Source organism: Euleptes europaea, chromosome 12 (genome assembly GCF_029931775.1).
Source record: "Euleptes europaea isolate rEulEur1 chromosome 12, rEulEur1.hap1, whole genome shotgun sequence".
Taxonomy (NCBI): domain Eukaryota; kingdom Metazoa; phylum Chordata; class Lepidosauria; order Squamata; family Sphaerodactylidae; genus Euleptes; species Euleptes europaea.
In genome coordinates, this window is record NC_079323.1 from 61,117,438 (window position 1) to 61,139,377 (window position 21,940).

The 21,940-nt window shown below is 41.9% G+C and overlaps 1 protein-coding gene across 1 annotated transcript in view; it reads left to right on the top strand.

Annotated features, from left to right (window-relative positions):
- Positions 1 to 1,343: 1,343 nt before the first annotated feature.
- The window catches only part of DYRK1A (dual specificity tyrosine phosphorylation regulated kinase 1A), a 113,552-nt gene continuing 92,955 nt past the window's right edge, over positions 1,344 to 21,940 (top strand). The window contains exon 1 of the mRNA XM_056858034.1: positions 1,344 to 1,393. Coding sequence (XP_056714012.1) covers positions 1,384 to 1,393 — 10 coding nt within the window. The 5' untranslated portion in view covers positions 1,344 to 1,383. The remainder of the gene's footprint in view (positions 1,394 to 21,940) is intronic.

The following is a 21,940-nucleotide window of genomic DNA, read 5'->3' on the forward strand; positions in this document are numbered from 1 at the left end:
AAAGGGAGTAGATTTGGGGTGGATGGATTTATGCTGATGGGAGTGCAATGCTCTTACCTCCCTCCTCCTGCTGCAGGCCAGAGTACCTCCTGTGGTGTTCCTGGAGATGCTATGCATACCTGGAATAAAAAGATAACCAAATGATTAAGATTTCTACTAGAAAAACTGTGTTAGGAGCCATTAGTATTAACTAATAGATTTTTTGCTCCATTTCTAATTAAAAATGCATTCACTTTATTGTATTTTATATTTCTGCCCCATTCTAAGAATTTACAACTTTTAGTTGACCTAGGATTAAAGTGGGTTCTAGATCATCAGGTGATAGAGATCAATTAGAATATTGGTTAAGGGAAGGTTCATTCTCATGATCAAAGAATATATTAGGTCCACATTGTAATAAGCAGGCATGACAATTTAGAATATTCACAGTAACTAAAATGGCCCCGAGTGTATAGTTTAGACCCTAACCATTATGGAGAGTAGGTTGATCCAGGAAGTTAGGTAGACATTGGGGATGAAACGCTCTCATAAAAATGTTGCAGCCAACATATGTTAACAGTTAGAATATGACAATATTTGTGCCATAATTTTTGTAAGCCAAAAGTTATGTAATTTGGATTGCCTCAAGTGCATAGAGAAGAATGCGTGTTGGTAGCATCATGGAGGCTCTTGATGCAATTGCAATATTGTTCTCAGTGAGTGGCTTGCAAACATATTAGGCTCTTGAATAAATTTATTTACGGCAAAAGCCAGAATAAAATGACCAGATACTACCTGTGAGAGATTAGAATCTCTCTTGTTTAAAAATATCCCAATTTAAAAACAGTTAAAACCAATAATTTACTCGATAAAAATTAGCCAGTCCCAGTGTTAACCTTTCAGATAGACTTATGAATACAGCAGAGCCATTAAAATATTCATATCAGTTACAAAATAGAATTAAAAGATACAGTATCTAAAACTATGGGATATATAATTTTTAAATAAAATGAACCAAGTTACTATTAGCTAAAAACCTCAGATTGATAATAACATTTTCCGTTTTAGGCTAGGTTGCCAAGCCCTCGCTTTGTCATATTAGGCCCTAGATTTGGAGTTCTTGTACACATACACATATCCAATGGTATTTGCATAGTGACCACAATATTTAAATCTGCCCTTGTTCAGTCTAAGGCTGGTTGCATAAATTGCTGTTGTACTAAGTCAGCCTAAGCTAATAGTAAATGGCTATAACTCAAACCCAGTACTTACTGTGCATTTTCAGGGATCCTATTACAGGCATGACTGATGATATTGTCTAACGCTACTGTTCCTCTGTGTTCACAGTGTTTACTGGTGGCCTCCCCCCCCCCCACACGATGATATGAGATTTGAAGGAAGACGATGCATACAGGTAATAGAACATTATAGATTATCCATAGAAAACATTATGTTTTAATTCTTATTTGTTGCACAGTTGCTTTTTTAAAATCTGGCATTTAAATTGCCATTTTTTGGTCACCTGTTGTAAGTATAGCTTCCAGGTGAGGTTGCTTTTGTTAATTAAATTTAATGTGTTGGGGTATTTTTGCTAAAAATGCTGTTGTACCAGGTGGGCTGCTACTTTCTTTATATTATTAAATCACCCCTAGTCAAGGGTGAATGTGGCTCTAGCCCCCTGAAAGAGTGTTCAATTAAAATGTTCTGCCCATAGAGACTCATGGATCCTGTAGGATTCCAGAATGCTTTGGGTGATTTTAGGATTCCAAACTCATGCTCCATCTCTGAATACTTGGTTGTAACAGATTTGACAGAAGGAATATCAAACACGTTGTCTGGTCTGTTTATGGATCATTTCAACCTAGTCACCATGGTGAATGTTGACAGGATCCTGGAAACTGTGTGTTGACAGGATCCTGGGATCTGTGAAGGCTACTACTTGTCCTCTGAATCCTTGCCATCATGGTTGCTGAAATAAAGACCATATAAATGAGTCATTGATATCTATCACGAATAAATCACTGTCTGAGGGCACTTTCCTTCAGCCACTCAAAGAGGTGGTCATCCATCTTCTGCTTAAGTTATTTGTTTGTTTTCATTTACTTCATTTATTCCCCCGCCTTTCTCCCCAATAGGGACCCAAATAGATTACATAGTTCCCCTTTCCTCCATTTAATCCTCACAACAACCCTGTGAGGTAGGTTAGGCTGAGAGTGTGTGACTGGTCACCCAGCAAAGTTTTCACACAATTATTTGACTTTAAAGAGGGAACTTCTCTAAAATGAGAAACCTGGTAAAAAGGAAGTTAAAGGGAATGGTTAGGAGGGTTAAATTTCTGGAAAAGGCTTCGGGGGAGGTGTTACTCAAATCCTCAATATTAGAGGCTCAAATAGATTATATACTTCAGGTTAGGAAAGGGAGTCTAAAGTCCAGGAGGTCACAACCATGGCTAACAGGTAAGGTGAAGGAAGCTATTAGAGAAAAAAAGGCTTCCTTCAGAAGCTTCCCCCCCCCCAAAAAAAAGGCTTGCCCAAACGAGGCAAACAAAGCAAAGTCAAATTTGCACAAAGGAAATGCAAGCAAACAATTAGAGATGCAAAAAAAAAAAAAGATTTTGAGGGACATACCACTAAATACATTAAGACCAACCATAAGAAATTCTTTTTAAGTATGTTAGGATCAACAAACCAGCTAGAGAAGCAGTTGGGCCATTGGGTGACAGTCAGAGTAAAGGAACTCTAAGGGAGGATAAAGAGAAGGTAAATGAATTCTGAGAAGGTAAATGAATTCTTCTCATCAGTCTTCACTGTTGAAGATATAAAGCAGGTACCTTTTCCTGAACAGATGTTTTGGGGAGGGGAGAATGAGGAGCTGAGGCAAATAGTGGTAACAAGGCAGGAAGTTCTAGAATGTCTAGACAAATGGCAAACTAATAAGTCACAGGGACCAGATGGTATTCATCCTAGAGTTCTTCAAGAACTCAAATGGGAAACTGCTGAGCTTCTGATGATGATCTGTAACATGGCCCTTAGATCAGCCTCTGTACCTGAGGACTAGAGAATGGCAGTTGTAACACCCATTTATAAAAAAGGTTCCGGGGGGGGGGATCCAGGAAATTACAGGCCAGTTAGCTTAAAGTCTGTTCCAGGTAAATTGATGGAAAGCATTATTAAAGCATTATTAAAGATAGAATTGTCAAGCATATAGAAGGGCAAGCCTTGCTGGGCAAAACCAACATGGCTTCGGCAAAGGTAGGTCCTGACTCACTAACCTTTCAGAGTTTTTTGAAAGTGTCAGCATGTGGGCAGGAATGAGGCTGTGGACATTGTGTATTTGGATTTCCAAAAGGCTTTTGACAAAGTCTCCCACCAAAGACTGCTAAACATACTTCATAGTCATGGGATAAGAGGACAAGTCCTCTTATGGATTCAGAGCTGGCTAAAAAAACAGGAAACAGAGTGGGAATAAATTGTCAGTTCTCACAACGGAGGGATGTGAGCAGCAGGGTCCCTCGGGGATCTCTGTTGGGACTGGTGCTTTTCATCCAGTTCATCAGTTGGGGGTGAACAGCGAGGTGGCCAAGTTTGCAGATGACACCAAATTATTTAGGGTGGTTAAAACAAAATCAGATTGTGAAGAGCTTCAAAAGGATCTCTCCAAACTGGAGGAGTGGGCATTAAAATGGCAAATGAGATTCAATGTGAACAAGTGTAAAGTGATGTATATTGGGTCAAAAAATCCCAACTTCACATATACACTGATGGTATCTGTGCTGGCAGCGACTGACCATGAAAGGGATCTTGGGGTTGTAGTGGTTAGCGTGATGAAGATGTCAACCCAGTGTGCAGCTGTTGTGAAAAAGGCAAATCCCATGCTGACCATAATTAGACAAGGAATAGAGTATAAAACTGCTGCTATCATACTGTGTGTGTTAAGTGCCGTCAAGTCGTTTCCGACTCATGGCGACCCCATGAATGAAAGTCCTCCAAAATGTCCTATCTCTGACAGCCTTGCTCAGATCCTGCAAATTGAAGGCCGTGGCTTCCTTTATTGAGTCAATCCATCTCTTGTTGGGTCTTTCTCTTTCCTGCTGCCCTCAACTTTTCCTATCATGACGGTCTTTTCCAGTGACTCTTGTCGTCGTACAAAACAGTTATATCCGCACCTTCACCTGTTCCTCTTAAAGGGGACAGCCTGCCAGCGGAACCAACCCTTCCGACCCTTGACTCTTGGGCTCCCTCAAGTAATGGAAAACCCGCTTCCCCCACTTCGATTTTAAATATTACAACACCCCTGGTGCATGTTCAAGCTCCTTCTTTGTCTGTCCTTTAAAATCAAATGGGTGTATTTTTAAAGACACCCATAAGAGGCTGGATCTCATTGAAGAATCCAACTGACTAGTCACAAAGGCCCCAGTCAATTATGTTAAATTGCTATCTTGGAATATCTCTGGCTGGAACAGTAAAGTACAAGACTCTGATTTTATTAACTATATTAGACAATATGATTGTATTTGCTTACAGGAAACTTGGACGACTGGAAATGTTAATGTAAATGGGTTCTTCTCCCTAACTTTGCCTGCATATAAAGAAAATGCAAAGGGCTGATGCAAGGCTGGCCTAGCTATTTTAATCAAGCAAAATCTTTTTTCTAGGTTTGTCTTACTTGATACCTGTAATTGCGCTGCCCAAGCTGTTTTACTCTACGATCCCTCTCCCTTTCTCATTTTAATCAACATTTACCTCCCCTCTACTGAAAATGAAAAATACTTAGAGTCAAACTGGTTTAATCTTACAAATTTTGTTGCCAAAATTATCCAAAAATTTCCGTCGATTCCAATTGTCCTTCTAGGGGATTTTAATGCTAGGATTGGCCACGATAATAGGAGTTGGGCCCTTTTTGTGGATTTAGATGACATTGAGCCCGCACCTCCGCAGCTCGGTTTTCTTCGCCAATCTCAAGACTCTTGTTTTAATAAAGCCGGTCGCAAATTAATTGAATTCTGTATCGAACTTAATATGATAACGCTAAATGGACTCCGTCAATTTCCAGCTTCCCAGTATTTCACGTTTAACTCGTGGCAAGGGAGAAGCGTCATCGACTATGGAATTTGTTCCCCCAAATTTTTAGACTTAGTCAAATCTGTTAACATTGATTTTCGTTCTGAAAGCGATCACCTTCCAATTTTAATTTCCTGGATGCGCCTGTCTGATAATGCTGTTTTGCAAGAACCCATTTCTGTATCACAGGCAACTTTAGGCCTGAAAAGAATTTAAGTGGTCTGACTCTCGGGTGCGTACTTTCTTCACCCTTTTTCAATCTAAGGAAATGCTTGCCCTTAAATCAACGATTCTGAACTCTGACTCGCATACTGAGACTTTATCAGCCCTCTCCCAGATCGAAGTGCATTGCTTTTCATTGGCCGAACCTTGCCAGACCAATTCTACCAAGCCGGTTTCATGGTTCGACAAGGAATGTTTAGCCCATAAAAGGCAACTAAGATCTCTGTGTAGGAAAATTAGTATGAATGCTGCCTTTGATAGATTTGACGACTACCTTACACACAGAAAGTTGTATGCAAACTTGGTCACAGAAAAAAAGAAAACCCACTTCCGACAAAGATGGTCACATTTTCTTGTGTCCCTTAAGTCCCATGATAGTAAGACTTTTTGGAAAGCAATGGTAACCTCAGCTAATAACAACCCTTCACCTGAAATTAGTATCCCACCCCAAATCTGGGTTGAACATTTTACTAAGCTATTTCATTCTCACTCCAATCTTAGGCTCAACCCTGATGAAATTATCCCCTCAGATTACCCTAGATGGCCAGCGGTTGAGGTTGAAGAAGTCATTGATCTGATAAGTAGCATGAAATCCGGCAAAGCCCCAGGTCCGGACGGTCTCCCTGCAGAGCTGTTTAAGGAATTCTTAGATTGGTAGGCCCCACTTCTCGCCAAATTATTTACCTCCATTGATTTATACGGTATTCTCCCTAACTCCTGGTTAAATTCAATCATAATTCCTATTTATAAGAAAGGTGACCCAACCCTACCTGAAAATTTTCGTCCCATTAGCCTTTTATCAATCTTAGGCAAACTGTATGCGAAGCACTTGGAGCAGCGTCTCCTTAGATGGGTAAAGGACAATGCCATCATCGGCCCTGAGCAAATTGGCTTCTCCAAAAATAAATCAACTTTGGATCACTGTCTGATCCTGGCCACTCTTGCAGAAAAGTACATGAAACTGGGCAGTAAGAAACTCTACGTCGCCTTTATTGACTTAAAGACTGCATTTGACTCGATCAACAGAGACGTTCTCTGGTCTAAGCTGTTGAATTTAGGAATTGATCTGCGTCTTTTATTCCTTTTAAAGAAACTACACTCATCCACAACGAGCCAAGTTAAATTTTCCTCAAATGGCAGCCTCACTGGGAAAATTCCATTAAATAAAGGTGTGAAGCAAGGTTGCATTCTTGCTCCCCTTCTTTTTAATTTGTTTCTGTCAGACTTGGCTTGTTTTTTAGACCTTATCAATGGACACCCGCCAAAATTAGGTGGCAAAACAATCCCTATCTTATTATATGACGACGATACTGCCATTTTATCCTATACCAAAATTGGACTCAAACGCTATTAAGTAGCTTTTGAGAAATATTGCCAGCTAAATTTTCTCAAAATAAATTATTCTAAGTCCAATGTTTTAGTTTTTTCTAAGAAGTGGTCGCCCTCCAGCTGGCGCATTGGGAAGGCCAAAATCCAACAGGTTAAGAGTTTTAAATATCTGGGCATTTCTTTTAATTATAATTGTAAATGGGCAGTACACAGAAGTAGAATCACTAAATTAGGGAAAATATCTGCGAGTCAATTGAAGTCCTTTTTCTTTTATAAGGGCAACCAATACATCCCTGCCACAATTAAGGTGTTTAACTCTAAAATTTTACCCCAGGTCTTGTATGGTATCCCTATCTGGGTAAATGCTTTTAATCGCGATTTAGAATCTCTTCAAGCCAATTTTTTTAGACATATTTTGGGTTTCCCTCGTTGTGTGTCCTACTACGCAATCATCTCTGAACTAGGCCAAAACCTGTGCGAAACCAAGGCCTGGTTATTAACTGTTCGTTACTGGCTTAAACTATATTTTAGAGCGGAGCAAGGTTCCCTTTTATCTTTATTATTAAAAGAACTTCATAATACATCCTGGGACAACTTGATATTGACTAAAATAAGATCAATCGGAGTCTCTCTTGATGACTTGGTTCCATTTACAGAGGAGCACATTTTTAAAATAATCAAACATCGTCTTTTAGATATAGAGTTACAATGGTTGCATCCTACTCAACCTTTTGTCTGCTCCTCAGCAATGTTGTGCCTTTTGAATAAAACAGACAGTATTCCCCATTATTTTTATAATTTGGATATACCTACTCTCCGTAGAGCTTTCTCTCTTGCCAGGGTCAATGCCTTCCCATCTAGGATACTGTATGGAAGGTTCCATCAAATCCCAATTCATGAACAGACTTGCCCCTGTAATTCAAATTCCTTGGATACAATTGAACATATTTTATGTGATTGCCCTCTATATGAAACACCTCGTAGAAAATGGTTAAAAAACTGGTTACATCCCAAGTTTTACCTGTCTAATAAAGTTAATGTCAATTTTTAATGAATGATTCAGTTCCAGAGGTTACTGTGGATGTCGCCAATTTTTTAGTAGAAGTGCTAAATGTCCAAAAATGTATAACCTCTGATATCTGATGTTACTGGCTATGATTTTATCTTATCGGTTTTAAGATTTATGACCATTGTTCGTATCAATTGTACAAATTTATATGCCATTAAAAGTTTATGAATGAATGAATGAGACTCTTGTCGTCTCATGACGTGACCAAAATACGACAGCCTCAGTTTAGTCATTTTAGCTTCTAGGGTCAGTTCAGGCTTGATTTGATCTATAACCCACTGATTTGTTTGTTTTGGCAGTCCACGGAATCCGCAACACTCTCTTCCAACACCACATTTCAAAGGAATCTATTTTCTTCCTATCAGCTTTCTTCACTGTCCAGCTTTCACACCCATACATGGTAATAGGGAATATGATGGCATGAATTAATCTAGTCTTGGTGGCCAGAGTCACATCCTTACACTTCAAAATCTTTTCTAGCTCCTTCATGGCTGCCCTTCCAAGTCTCAATCTCCTTCTAATTTCTTGGCTGCAGTCTCCCTTTTGGTTGATGGTGGAGCCAAGGAATAGAAAGTCTTGAACAATTTCAATTTCCTCATTGTCAACCTTAAAGTTCTGTAATTCTCCTGTAGTCATTACTTTTGTTTTCTTGATGTTCAGCTGCAGTCCTGCTTTGGCACTTTCTCTTTTAACTTTCAGCAGTAGTTGTTTCAAATCTTCACTATTTTCTGCCAATAATGTAGTGTCATCAGCATATCTCAAATTATTTATGTTCCTCCCTCCAATTTTCACTCCACCTTCATCTAAATCTAATCCTGCTTTCCTAATTATATGTTCTGCGTATAGATTGAAGAGATAGGGAGATAAAATACATCCTTGTCTGACACCTTTGCCAATTGGAAACCATTCCGTTTCTCCATATTCTGTTCTAACTGTGGCCTCTTGTCCAGAGTACAGGTTGCGCATCAAAACAATCAGATGTAGTGGCACACCCATTTCCTTTAAAACCAGCCATAACTTTTCATGATCCACACAGTCAAAAGCTTTGCTGTAATCTATGAAACACAAGCTGATTTTCTTTTGAAATTCTCTCGTACGCTCCAGTAACCAGCGTATATTTGCAATATGATCTCTAGTGCCTCTTCCTTTTCTGAAACCAGCTTGAACATCAGGCATTTCTCGTTCCATATATGGTAACAGTCTTTGCTGTAAGATTTTGAGCATCACTTTACTTGCATGAGAAATTAATGCAATGGTCCTATAGTTGTTGCAATCTTTGATGTCTCCTTTCTTGGGAATTGGAATGTAAATGGATCGTTTCCAGTCTGTGGGCCATTGTTTTGTTTTCCATATCTGTTGGCATATTCTTGTCAAGATTGTGATGGCCTCCGTTTCTGTGGCTTGGAATAGCTCTATTGGTATCCCATCTGCTCCTGGTGATTTGTTTCTCCCGATTGCTCTCAATGCAGCTTTCACTTCACTTTCTAAAACTGTAGGTTCTTCTTCAAAAGATTCTTCTTGGAAAGAATCTTTTATCCTTTCATCTCTTCTGTATAGTTCTTCAGTGTATTGTTCCCACCTTTTCTTTATTTTGTCCTGCTCAGTTAATGTATTTCCATGCTGATCTTTCAGCATGCCTAACCGTGCTTTAAATTTCCCTTTGATTTCTTGGATCTTGTGGAACAGATCTCTTGTTCTTCCTTTTTTGTTGTTCTCTTCTATTTCTTTACACTGGTTATTATAATAGGTCTCTTTGTCTCTACGTGCTAGTCGCTGGAACGTTGCACTTAGACTTTTGATTCTATTTCTGTCACCTTCTACTTTTGCTTCTCGTCTATCTCTGGCAATTTTAAGAGTTTCCTCAGACATCCATCGAGGTTTTTCTTTTCTTTTGGCTACAGGAATAGTCTTTGCACATTCTTCCTTGATAATATCTCTAGTTTCCACCCATAGTTCTTCAGGTTTACATTCACTTGAACTTAGTAATGCAAATCTGTTCCTTACATGGTCTTTAAACTCTTCCGGAATATTGCTTAGATTGTATTTTGGTGCTATGAATGTTTTGGTGTTTTTCTTAAGCTTTATCTTGATTTTCGATATTAGCAATTCATGATCTGTACCGCAGTCGGCTCCTGGTCTTGTTTTGGCCGAGAGAATAGAGCTTCTCCATCTTCTGCTTCCAATTATATAATCTATTTGATTTCTATACTGGCCGTCTGGTGATGTCCATGTATACAATCGTCTATTTGGTTGCCTGAAACATGTGTTTGCAATGAACAGATTGTTGTCTTCACAGAATTCTACGAGGCGTTCTCCTGCTTCATTCCGTGCTCCTAGCCCAAATCTGCCAACAACATTTGATTCTGCTTTGTTTCCTACTTTTGCGTTCCAATCACCTATGATTATCAGCATATCTTGTTTAGGTGTGTGATCAATTTCTTCCTGAACACTGGCATAAAAACTTTCAAATTCTTCCTCATCAGCATCTGTAGTTGGGGCATAAACTTGAAGGATGCTTATGTTGATAGGCTTTCCCTGAAGTCTGATTGATATTATTTGGTCAGACTTTGCACTATAGCTCCTGACTGCCTTTTCTACATCTTGCCTCACTATTAAAGCAACTCCGTTTCTTCTCTTTTTGTCATTCCCTGAATAAAACACTTTGTAATTTTCTGATTGAAAATGTCCTAATCCAGTCCCCTTAATTCACTTACTCCTAGGACTGAAATGTCCATGCGTTCCATTTCTTGTTTAACAATTTCAAGCTTACCCTGATTCATGCTTCTCACATTCCATGTTCCTATTATATGCGTCGAACAGCTTCGGACTTTCCTTTTGCATCTATTCATGTCAACCACTGAACGTCCTTTCGGCTTTAGTCCAATCGCATCATTAAGAACAGCGCTACTCGTACTTGTCCTCTGCTCTACCCCAGTAGCAGATTGAGTGCCATCCGACCTGGGGGTCCCATCTTCCAGCACTATATCTTTTTTCATTTTGGATTGTCTCATCATAGGGTTTTCAAGGTAAAGGTTGGTCAGAAGTGGTTTACCAGTGCCTTCTTCTGCGCAGTGCTAACCAGAGTTAGCCGTAGTGGCACTGCCGTTGTCTACAAAAGATCTTCCGCCAGTGTCACCTTCCACTACTGCTGCTGCCCAGTAGCTAACCTTCAGGGATTCCTCTATCCCCATCCCCATTGGAACTGCCTGTTCTCTTCTGCGGATGTGGCCATTGATCCCTTAAGGGGGTGGATGCATTTTTGTCTGGTGTCTCAGCTGTGACCATTCCGTCTTGAGTGACTCTGCTAGGAGTTTAGTCTCTTGATAGAGTCTAGACCCCTTACGGTATTGCTCTCAGCTTCCCTGACACTCACAAACCCCCTCACCACGTTAAGGTGTGCATCCAGAAGGGGGCTATCATACTACCCTTGTACAAATCTATGGTGAGACCACACTTGGAATACTGTGTACAGTTCTGGTCACCACACCTAAAAAAGGATATTGCATATCTAGAGAAGGTGCAGAAAAGAGCAACCAATATGATCAGGGTGCTAGAGCAACTGCCCTATGATGAGCAGTTAAAATGATTAGGGCTGTTTAGCTTAGGAAAAAAGGCGAATAACATGATAGAGGTCTATAAAACTATGGTGTGGAGAGAGTGTATAGGGAGTAGCTTTTCTCCGTTCCTCATAATACTAGAACGCGGGGTCATCTGCTGAGGCTGGAGGGTGAGCGATTCAAAACAGATAAAAGGAAGTATTTATCACACAACACATTAAATTGTGGAACTCCCTCCCCCAGGATGTGGTGATGGTTGCCAACTTGGAAGGCTTTAAGAGGCGGGTGGTACATAAAACTGGTATACAAACCAAACATTTACTGATAATAAATCATAAAGAAATTTATTTTAAAACAATTCTTTGGTGTACCTATAATTAAACCATTTATTAAAGGATTTTAAGGATGGATTTTTTCATTACTGAGACTGCACCTGAAAAGTGTTTATACTGCAGGAAAAAAGTTACAACCTGCCCTTCGTAGTGCTTAGTGACTGAGGGTGTTTGTGTGAGGGGTTGTTTAATATTCGGCTGTTCCACACGATCAGTAATCGCTATCTTTTGCATTTCTAGCTGTGTGGCTGCTTCTAGTGTTAGTGCTTCAGCTGGCTCAAGGGTGTCAAACTCAATTGTTACAAGGACTGGCTATGACATAAATGTCACTTGGTCGGGCCGGGCCATGCCTCGCCAGCCCAGATCAAGAGTGGGGGGTGGGGTGGCTGGCTCGTAAGTCAGATAAGGTCTTTCAAGGAGTCAGTGCTTCAACTGGCTCAAGGGTGTCAAACTCAATTGTTACGAGGACTGGCCCCCGGGCCTTATGTTTGACACACCTGGTGTAAGGCTTTAAAGATCAGAACTAGCACCTTGAACATTCACAGAAAGCATTCTTGGGTTTCACTGGGGAAAGGTACCCCTGTGGCAAACAGGAGCTCTGGGCTCAGGGTCCATCCCCAGGGAAGTTGGCAAGACGGCAAAGCTCACCTTAAAGCCAGCAACAGACCTGTCAGCCGCAAAACAAGTGGAAGAGTCCAGATGAGAAGCCACACCTTCTCACTTTGGATCCATTGGGGAGGTCCAATTTAGACTGGGACTGCAACATTGGGCAACATTCCTATACCAGCCATATATCAGCCATCATGAAAATCACATCAATATCCCTTTTTTAATTAAAGCATTCTCCTGAAAAATGTGGTTCAGATGAAAGACATTGGCAGGAGTATGCACACCCTGCCTAACAGGCTGCAGTCATCTGAGAATCTCCCTCCCTCCTCAAAAGAGTCCCCACCCACTCCAGTTAAGGCATCTGGCCTCTTGCTCTGAGCAGCTCTTCCTGGGGAAAAAAAGCCCCCCCCCCATCTTTTCCCCCACACCCACATTCTCCAATTGGGATTCTCTTGATCTGTCCACTCTAGAGAGGGGGCTGAAAAAGTTACAAATCAGGAGACATGCCTTACTGGCCCCACAGAAATCCTATGTTGTGTAACACTTCCACCCCACCCACCCCCATTTGCCAAAGGAGGGCCTCACTGTATTCCTACCACCTCCACCTGCTCCAAAGGAATACCATTTCCCATGATAAAAAAGATTCGCTTCAGGAGGGCAGATGCTCATCTGATTCAGAGATTGGGGGTGGGGGGTGGGGGTGGAAGTAAGTGAAGACCCAGAGGACAGGTACCCACCTCTCTCAGACAGTCTTGGGGGGTACACATGGAGGTAGCTCTATTCCCCCTCCCCAAATGCAAACAAAGTGCTCTGCAGCCAGACAAAGTTCCTCCTGGCAGCCCATACAACTTTACACTGGGGTCGCCAAATGACCAGGAGAAACTCCAGCCTGCCCAGCACGTGTGCCTTTAGCTTAGGTTTCATCTGCAACAATCAGGAAGGGAATCTGTTCCCAGCCTGGAGACAAACCGGATTCCCGCCTGGCTGTCATTCCAGTCCCAGAACACTTGTGCAAGTCCCAGGGGTCCTCATTCCATTCTGGATGCTGTCAATCCAGTCCCAGAACACTTCTGCTAGTTCCAGGGGCCGTCCTTCCAGTCCCAGAGTAGCGTATCTGGGCTTAGAGACCTTACTGGAAATTCCATTCCACTATTTCTTTGCAACTCTTTTTGTGCTGTAATGTATTTTAATGGAGCCCATGCAAGTCAGTTGGCAATCCAGATTCCCATTATCTTCAATGGGCTGGGCAGCCTCTCCCATTGCTTCTAATGGACAATCCTGTCATTTGTTTCAGTACATCCTAAGAAAGGGAGAACCAGAGAGAGAAATAGATAGATAGATAGATAGATAGATAGATAGATAGATAGATAGATAGATAGATAGATAGATAGATAGATAGATAGACAGACAGACAGACAGACAGACAGATACCAAGAGAGAAAAAGAGAGGGAGAGAGAAATACAGAGAGAGAAGGGGAGAGAGAGAAAGGGGGAGAGAGAGAGAGAGAGAAAGAAAGAAAGAAAGAAAGAAAGAAAGAAAGAAAGAAAGAAAGAAAGAAAGAGAGAACGGGGGGGGGAGAGAGAGAAAGAATGAATGAACCGGGGGGGGGAGAGAAAGAAAGAACGAGAGAGAGAGGGAGAAAGAGAGGGACGGAGAGGGAGAAAGAGAGGACAGAGAGAGGAGGAGAAAAGGAAGGAAAGAAGGGAGAGGGAAATAGACGAGGAGGGAGAAAGAGAGAGAGAATCCTTGAAACCCCCCCCCCCTAATAATTGCATTCCAGGTCCAGCACCAGATCCAGGGATGCCAAAGCTTGCCTGCCCTCCACCCCCTACTCACCGCCATGGGGGAGGAGGCCAGGAGGGACCCAATTTTGCAGCTGTCCCTAAGAGCAAGGAGGCGGCAGGAATGGCGATAAGCAGCAACACGAAGGACAGCCACGCCATGCGGCTGGATGACAGCTCCTTGCCTTGGGGGCTTGCACAGGGAGCTGGGTCCCGCACTGGCTCTACCACACTGCACCCAGGCAGCCTGGCCACCCTGCGACTAAGTAACTGCGAAGCACGGCGCCACATGCAACCTCGTTGTGCTGGCGGGCTGCATGCTCTATTCAGCCCTGGCGGCGCGTGCAGCAGCTTGGGAAAGTCCCTCCTTCCCCCAGCACAGCGTGTAAACTGAGCTGTTTTCAGGCTTGGGGCAGCTTGCACGCTCCAGCCCGGATTGGGGGAGGGGGGGCGCCTTGCCTCCGTGGGCCACATAAAAGCCCTCGGGCCTGATCCGGCCTGGGGCCCTATGATTGACACCCCTGGTCTATAGGGAGCGCTCGGCAAGGGGGGCTGGGGGGGGGGCTGGCGACTTTCACAACCCCAAGATTCAAACCCAAATGGGGTCGCGACCCACACTTTGAGAAGCTCTGCTCTAGACTACTTCATACAGTCTCCCAGGTCTTGCAGGCAAGAAAAGCATCCAGGGATCCCAGCCACAATCCAACATTGAGGCCTGTTCCTCAGCTAGAACGGGGTCTGGGAGTGTATTTGGTGTTCTTCACAGTACCGTAGAAGAATAGGGACTGGCATACTATCCTCCAACTCAAGCACAGGAACAGGTTAGTCAAGTCAAAGCATTTTCGCATGGGGACCCTCCGTTCCATCATGGAGGCCCTACGACCAAGTTCCTTCATGAGATCAGTGGACTTGACAGAGGCGTACCTTCACATCCCCATCTATCCAGATCATTGCAGGTTCCTTCAGTTCGCTTATCTGACGCAGCCTTTTCAGTTCAAGAACCTACCATTCAGGCCCAAGGGTCTTCTTCAAGGTGTTAGTTACTCCGGTCGCGCTGTTGAGGAAGGAGGAGATCCAGATCCATCCCTACCTCAGCGACATCCTGATATGTGCACCATTCAAAGAGCTGGTGACCATCCACACCTCCAGGGTCATTCAGACCTTGGAAGACCATAGCTATCTGGTCAACTGGGAGAAGAGCAACGTGGAACCCCAACAGAGAATTCAGCATCTGGGTGTCATTATCAACATAACACTCAACACTCTATTCTCCCTCAGGACAAAATAATCAAGAGTACTCAAATAGCCAGCTGAATAGCCAAGGCCAAGTCAATGCGTCTTATAGCACTCACACGTCTACAGGGGTCAGTGAGCTCGTGTATAGGATCGGTCCCTTGGGCATTCTTTCATGCCCATCAACTACAGTGGCTTCTACGTCCTCATCAATATCTAATCTTACTGAAGAGGGACACACCGATTCAGTTATCGCCAGAGTTGAGTAGAAGCTTGCTTTGGTGGGCCGAAAGAATAAACCACAGCAAGGGACAAACCTACTTACACGAGAACCCTGTCCAGCTCTTTATAGATGCAAGCCTGGAGGGCTGGGGTGCAACCATACAAGAACATCTAGCCCAGGGCTCTTGCTTGAGAGAGGAGAGAAATCTTCATATAAACATTGTAGAGCTCAGATCTATAAAACTGGCGCTACTACGTTCCAAGAAGTAGTTCACGATCTTGGTTCGAACAACGTCTTGGCCAAGGCTCATCTAAATAAGCAGGGAAGCTCCAGGTCATCCTCACTGCACCAAGAGGATGAGATGAGCACATTCAGAGAGTCCTCGGTATTCAGGCTGATCGGCTGAACAGAAGAACCATCAACGAGGGGGAGTGGTCCCTGAGCAGGGCAGCCTTTCAGCTGATAGTCAACAGGTTTAGTCCCCCAGCAGTGGATCTGATCGCATTGGCCTCAAACCACCAAGTTTCCAGATTTTTCTCAAGGTATTACCATCCAGAGTCGGAACAGATAGATGCCCTCCTAAATTAGAGTGTGGCTTATCACTGTTAAATTGTGGCTATGCCTACATTTCAAGGCTGATCCCTCCTCCCTTATTTACCATATGTTTCTGGAATCACACCTTTCTAACTGGTTAATTCACATTGAGAGTAAAATTAAATCCATTGGTTTACCATTGAATTTGTTGCTTATGCTCTAGGATACAGAAGCTTTTCAAACAATAAAACGCAGACTATTAGAGATTGGATTTCAAAATCACAATACTGCTGCTAACAAAATTTTCTCCTCATTAAGTTTAGGCATTCCCTTTGATATATATCAGCCTACGCCATATTTGTACCATCTTTACAATCCACACCAACGTAGAGCCTTTACCCTTGCTAGATTTAATGTCATGCGATTTTGGAAGGAGGTTTCCAGAAAATCCCCCTTTGCTCCTGTGGTAACAATTGGGTTGAATCAATTGTACATGCATTATTTCATTGTAGATTTTATGCAGAAATTCGCCGTAAGTTTTTAAGTCCTATTTTGACAAATAAGTTAAATTCTTCTGATTCTCTTAATGTTCTTTTTCTATTGAACAATCACTTGCTTGATATATTGGAGGCAGTGGCACATTTTCTGAGATTTGCTATGAAAATTTGCCAGCAAGTTAATTAGAGGGCTTTATTAACTTTAGCATCTTTTTATTTATCTTTGTTTTAACCTCTTCAGCAATGTTCAACTTCAGCAATTATGTTATTATTTAGTCACTCCATGTATCGATTTTATGCCAATAAAGGAGATTGTGTTTGTGTGTGATTGTGAATCCATGGCCATCTGGTCTCGTGTATGCTTTTCCTCTTTTCCTCATACTACTGAAGGTACTGAGGAAGATATAAAAGGAAAGAGCGGAGGTCATTCGCATCATTCCGTATTGGCATCACAAGCCGTGGTTTTCCACAATGAAGGAACTGTCCTCTCAGGAACCTTGGCTCATACCAGCGATGTAGGACCTTCTACATCAAGGGCCTCTACTGCACCCGGATCCAGGTTGGCTACAACTGACCACCTTGCCTTGAGAAAGAGCAGTTCCTAGCTCTAGGCTACAAACTGGAAGTCATCGACACCATTCTGGAGGCAAGAAAGTAATCCACCAGAAGGATCTATAATGCCTCTTGGATGCCTTCGTCTGGTGGTGCTGAAGAAAGCACATGAATCCTCTATCTCCCAAGGTTAGCCAGCTGTTGGATTTTCTTCAGGATAAAGTGAGCCAGGATCTCAAAGCCTCCACACTACATAGGCAGATTGTGGCCATTGCAACCATGGTTCCAACCTTGGAAGAACACCTGTTAGCCAATTATCCTCATATCAGAGCCTCTCTAAAGGATGTGGCCCAGTCCAAGCCTCCTGTGATTCATAGATTTGTGTCTTCCATACATCATTCTGTCCTCATCCTAAGTGCTATAAGGAAAGAGAGTGGCATACCTTGGACCTTCGCAGGGCTCTTTGAATTTACATTAGAAGAACAGAGGAGATCAGAAGGTTGGACTCCTTATTCATCTCCTTGTCAGGTTCAAATACAGGGAAGAAAATGTCTAGGGCGACCATAAGCTACTCCATATACCAGTTCAAGCGTACATGTCTAGTGCTGTTCCAGTTCCCGAGGGCATCATGGCGCACTCAGTCCATAATGCAGCAACCTCTGTGGCTTTTGTTAGACAAGCCTCCATAGAGGAAATATGCAGAGCGGCCTCTTGGTCTTCGATCTCAACATTTGTGAAGCATTATTGAATAAATACCTTTTCATCCCCAGACACAGCATTTGGACATGGTTTTACAGCACATCGTAGAAGATGAGTAATCCCACCCTTGTAGTCGCAGCTCTTGGAGATCCCAATGTTTCCATGATGCCCTTCCTTCAGAGCTAGAATGGAATCTTGATTACTTACCATGAGGGTTCCTTCTGCTCTGAGGTAAGAAGGGCATCTTGCCTGCCTGAAGAAGGAAGAGTTGTCGATTGCCACAACGTGTGAAACAAGCACACCAGCAATTGAAACAAATGGAATCAGGAGTTCACAATCTTAAGAGAGAAAAAACAGAAGAGGAAGAGATTGCACCAGTTCCACAATTCCTCTTTTATCTAACAGTGTTTTCATTCCTTTGTGTTACATTGTCTAGTCTCCTCAGTGTTCACTATTTGTTATATTACATGTAACTGTTGACCATCTTTATGCCTTTTCTCCTGTCTTGTTAGCTCAGAAAGTTTTGAAACTGAGCTAGTAGGGCGATTCCCGCCCAGGAAGACAGGAAATGAAGATTTGGTCCTGCCTCCCTAAGCATGCAATGGTAATCACCCAATGTTTCCAAGATACCCTTCCTACCTCAGAGCAGAAGGAACCCTCCTGATAAGTAATCAAGATTCCGTTTTCTCTCCCCCTGTGCTGTGGAAGGCACTCAGCACGTATGCTCTACAATACAGGGAGTGGGGAACCTCAGAAGCCATCTCTGTTTTGCTCTGTATGGGCTCAGGAGAACCTAGCAAGTTTTTCTAATCATAGCTGTCAGGCTTCGCTATCTCTTGACCACAGAGAAATCTGGATAACTCAAATGGTGATGTGAGCCAGAGTGGTCTGTGCTAGGGTAAACAGACTCCATCCCTGTACAGGTTTCCAGTTTGTGAATGCAGCTACCCTTAAAGGAAAGGGATGTTCTGTAGGTCTAAAAATCTTAATTTGCTGTTTTGCTGATCTTGTTCACATGACAAACACAGGCAAAATAAACAGAGAGGTGCATGTACACTACACTGGCGTCTACATTGTGAATGCAGCTGAGGATGTGAGTATGATGATGTTAGGTGGATGTGATGCTATCCTGTAAAGGTGAGGTGAGGGGCCAGCTGAAAACAGTCTGCAACATTTTGTAACTGGTTAGCAGAGGCACATATATAGATACCTTATTTTGATGCCTCATAGATTATGCACTATGTAATACAGTGCAATATAATTCTGCCAAGACTTAAATACTAGTACCTCACATCCTGTGTTAGGTTGTTTGTGTCTGTTTAAAACTTATGCATATTTAATTGAGAGGAAGAGAAGGATAGAAGGATTTATGCATGCATGCAGATGATCCTACTGATTGACAGTCCTTGGTTGCATCAGTCCTTCATGCATAAACAGCTTTACAGGATATATTAACATGAAATGAACTACATAGAATTTTATTCAATTTTTCTCTCAAATAGCATAGTTTTTTGTTTCATTTGAGGAATCATATTAGCAGATAATTCCTGATCTCAATTATACAGCATGTAGAAATATTAATCTAAGGATAGTGATCATCACATTTGTAGAAAACATTTTAGGCCTGCTTCTTGCCATCTGGGTTTGCTTTTCCCTGTAATCAAAACACTCCTGTAGGTTATGAGACTGTGTCATAAGTTATAGCAAAATACTTCAGTTTTTCTTTCTTTGGAACAGATTGGAAGTCAAAATATCCAGTTAAGTTAATGTGGAAGGAATAGATTACCCCTCTTTACAGATATATCTGTTGTAAAATGCATAAATACAAGCCTTTGTGTTATTTCAGTTCTTTTTTCAACCAAGTTATCTGCTGCCATCAAAGGCTGGTTCCAACCCTTATTTGACTCCTACTTTGTGCCACCTAAAATGCAGAAGCCACAATGTTAGTGAACCTCTTACTATATAACTGTAACTGATCATGTGAAACATTTCCATTCCTGTATCAGCAGATTCTGAGAAAAATCTGGAGTGAAGAAGTGCCAGTTTATATGATCAGACCCAACTATGTTCACAGAAATAATGGCCTCTGTATGGGATCTTATTGTCACACTGAGTTTCTCAGTGAGATTTACATGGGGGGCAATAACAATTGAATCAGTTCTTCAAAGAAACGTATTAATTATGCAATTCTTACAGCACTCATGGTTCAATCCTAGGCAAGCTTATTTAGAAGCCAGTTGCTCTGAACTTTGTAGAACTTCCAAATTTACGTGTGTGTGATCAGATATGAAATTTTAATTAGTTGCAAATATTTAGCAAGTTTGGCCAGAGAGCTTATAAAACTGCACTTTGAGATATAGGGTAGTTCTTGTCCTGTTAAAGAATGCTGTTACTTTTCAATTGTCAAGACCATCTTATGGATTGTCTTTTATGGTCAAGATGATTACATGCTAAGTTCCCTGGTGCTTTGGGAGGAAACTGATTATCTGCACTATTCATTTAGATTTCAAGCATATTGATGAAACTGCCTTAGTGTATTTGACAACATTTTTTTGGAGAGAGGTCCAGGACAATCAACAGTATCAAAAGCTGCTGATAAGGAAGTATGTTACTATCAACCAAATTGTGGAGAGGTTAGGATGTTGGACTAGAATATGGGAAACTGGGTTCATAATCAAACTCAACCGCAAAGCTTAATGAATGATGCTGAGCCAGTCAAACTTGTAGCCTAATGTACTTGATAATGTTGTTGTAAATGGGGGAATAGAGAGCCATGTATGCAATCTTAACCTCCTTGGAGGGAAGGGTACCATGAAAATGTATAGATAGTATAATTCTGGACTGCCAGTATGGGCTTACCTCACCACTTCATGATGTATCTGCTCTTACCTGACTATAGAAAATGATGACAAGATTTCTACTCCATCCTATTGTGTGGTTTTTCTGTTGTGTGGTTTAATCTTGTCTTGTGTACTTGTGCATCTCCATGAAACCGCTGTGTGGAGGTTCTTTGGAGAATGAGATGTGATGACACCCAGCTCTGATTGTCATTTTCTTTCCACTGAGGTGAAACAGTTGAATGAACAAATGTCCAGGGTGTCTTAAGAGTATTCACTACTGTATGAGTCTCTGACTTGGATCCAGTAATTTGGAAATGTAATTAGACTTAGCGCATGGAAATGGATTTAGTTGGGTACAAATTAACAAACTTAAATTCAATCTAGGTAAAACAGTAATATTAATGTTGAATGGCCTTCAGGTTAAGCCTGTTCAGAATAGGGCCTCAGTGGATCAGATTCACAGCAGTTTTGCACACACAGGTGGCATGTGTGCAAAAACTGCTTTTTTCTGTGTATGTGTTAAGTACTGTCAAGTTGCTTCCGATTTATGGCGACTTTACTAAAATAGGTTTATATGCTAGTTAACCTGCCTCATGGGGTTGATGTTGTGAGGATAAGGTGGAAGAGGACAGAACTATGTGATAATCTTTGTGGTAAACTTTGGGTTCTCGTTAGGGAGAAAAGTAGGGTGTAAATTTTAAACATTGTTTTATGCAGAGCAATTTCTTTTATGTATGTTGACAAACTGATTAGAAGCTTGTGATTAAGCAAGATCTTTTATTCTATTTTAAGAAAATTCTGCTCTGCACAGAGAAATAGAGGCTGGAGCTGCACTTCCCTAGCAGCAAGTACAGGTGTTGGAAGAAGGCAGGAGGTGAGGAGAAGAAGAAGAGTTGGTTTTTATATGCCAATTTTCTCTACCTTTTAAGGAGAATCAAACCGGCTTACAATCTCCTTCTCTTCCACCCCCCATAACAGACACCTTGTGAGGTAGGTGAGGCTGAGAGAGCTCTAAGAGAACTGTGACTAGCCCAAGGTCACCCAGCTGGCTTCATGTTTAGAAGTGGGAAACCAACCCAGTTCACCAGATTAGAGTCTGCAGCTCATGTGGAGGAGTGGGGAATCAAACCTGGTTCTCCAAATTAGAGTCCACCGCTCTTAACCACTACACCATGCTGGGTATGTCCCAGAAGGACAACATTGATGGCTGAAGGCAGCTGAAACAATTAGGTTTTTATTTTATTCTATGCCACTGTCTCTGAATACTGGAGGCTGAGGGGACAGAGCTATTGAACAACTTTAAATTTCAGTGCTTACAAAGAGTGATTTAGTAGAAAAGGGCAAGAGTCCAGTAGCACCTTAAAGACTAACAAAAATATTTTCTGGTAGGGTATGAGCTTTCGTGAGCCACAGCTTACTTCTT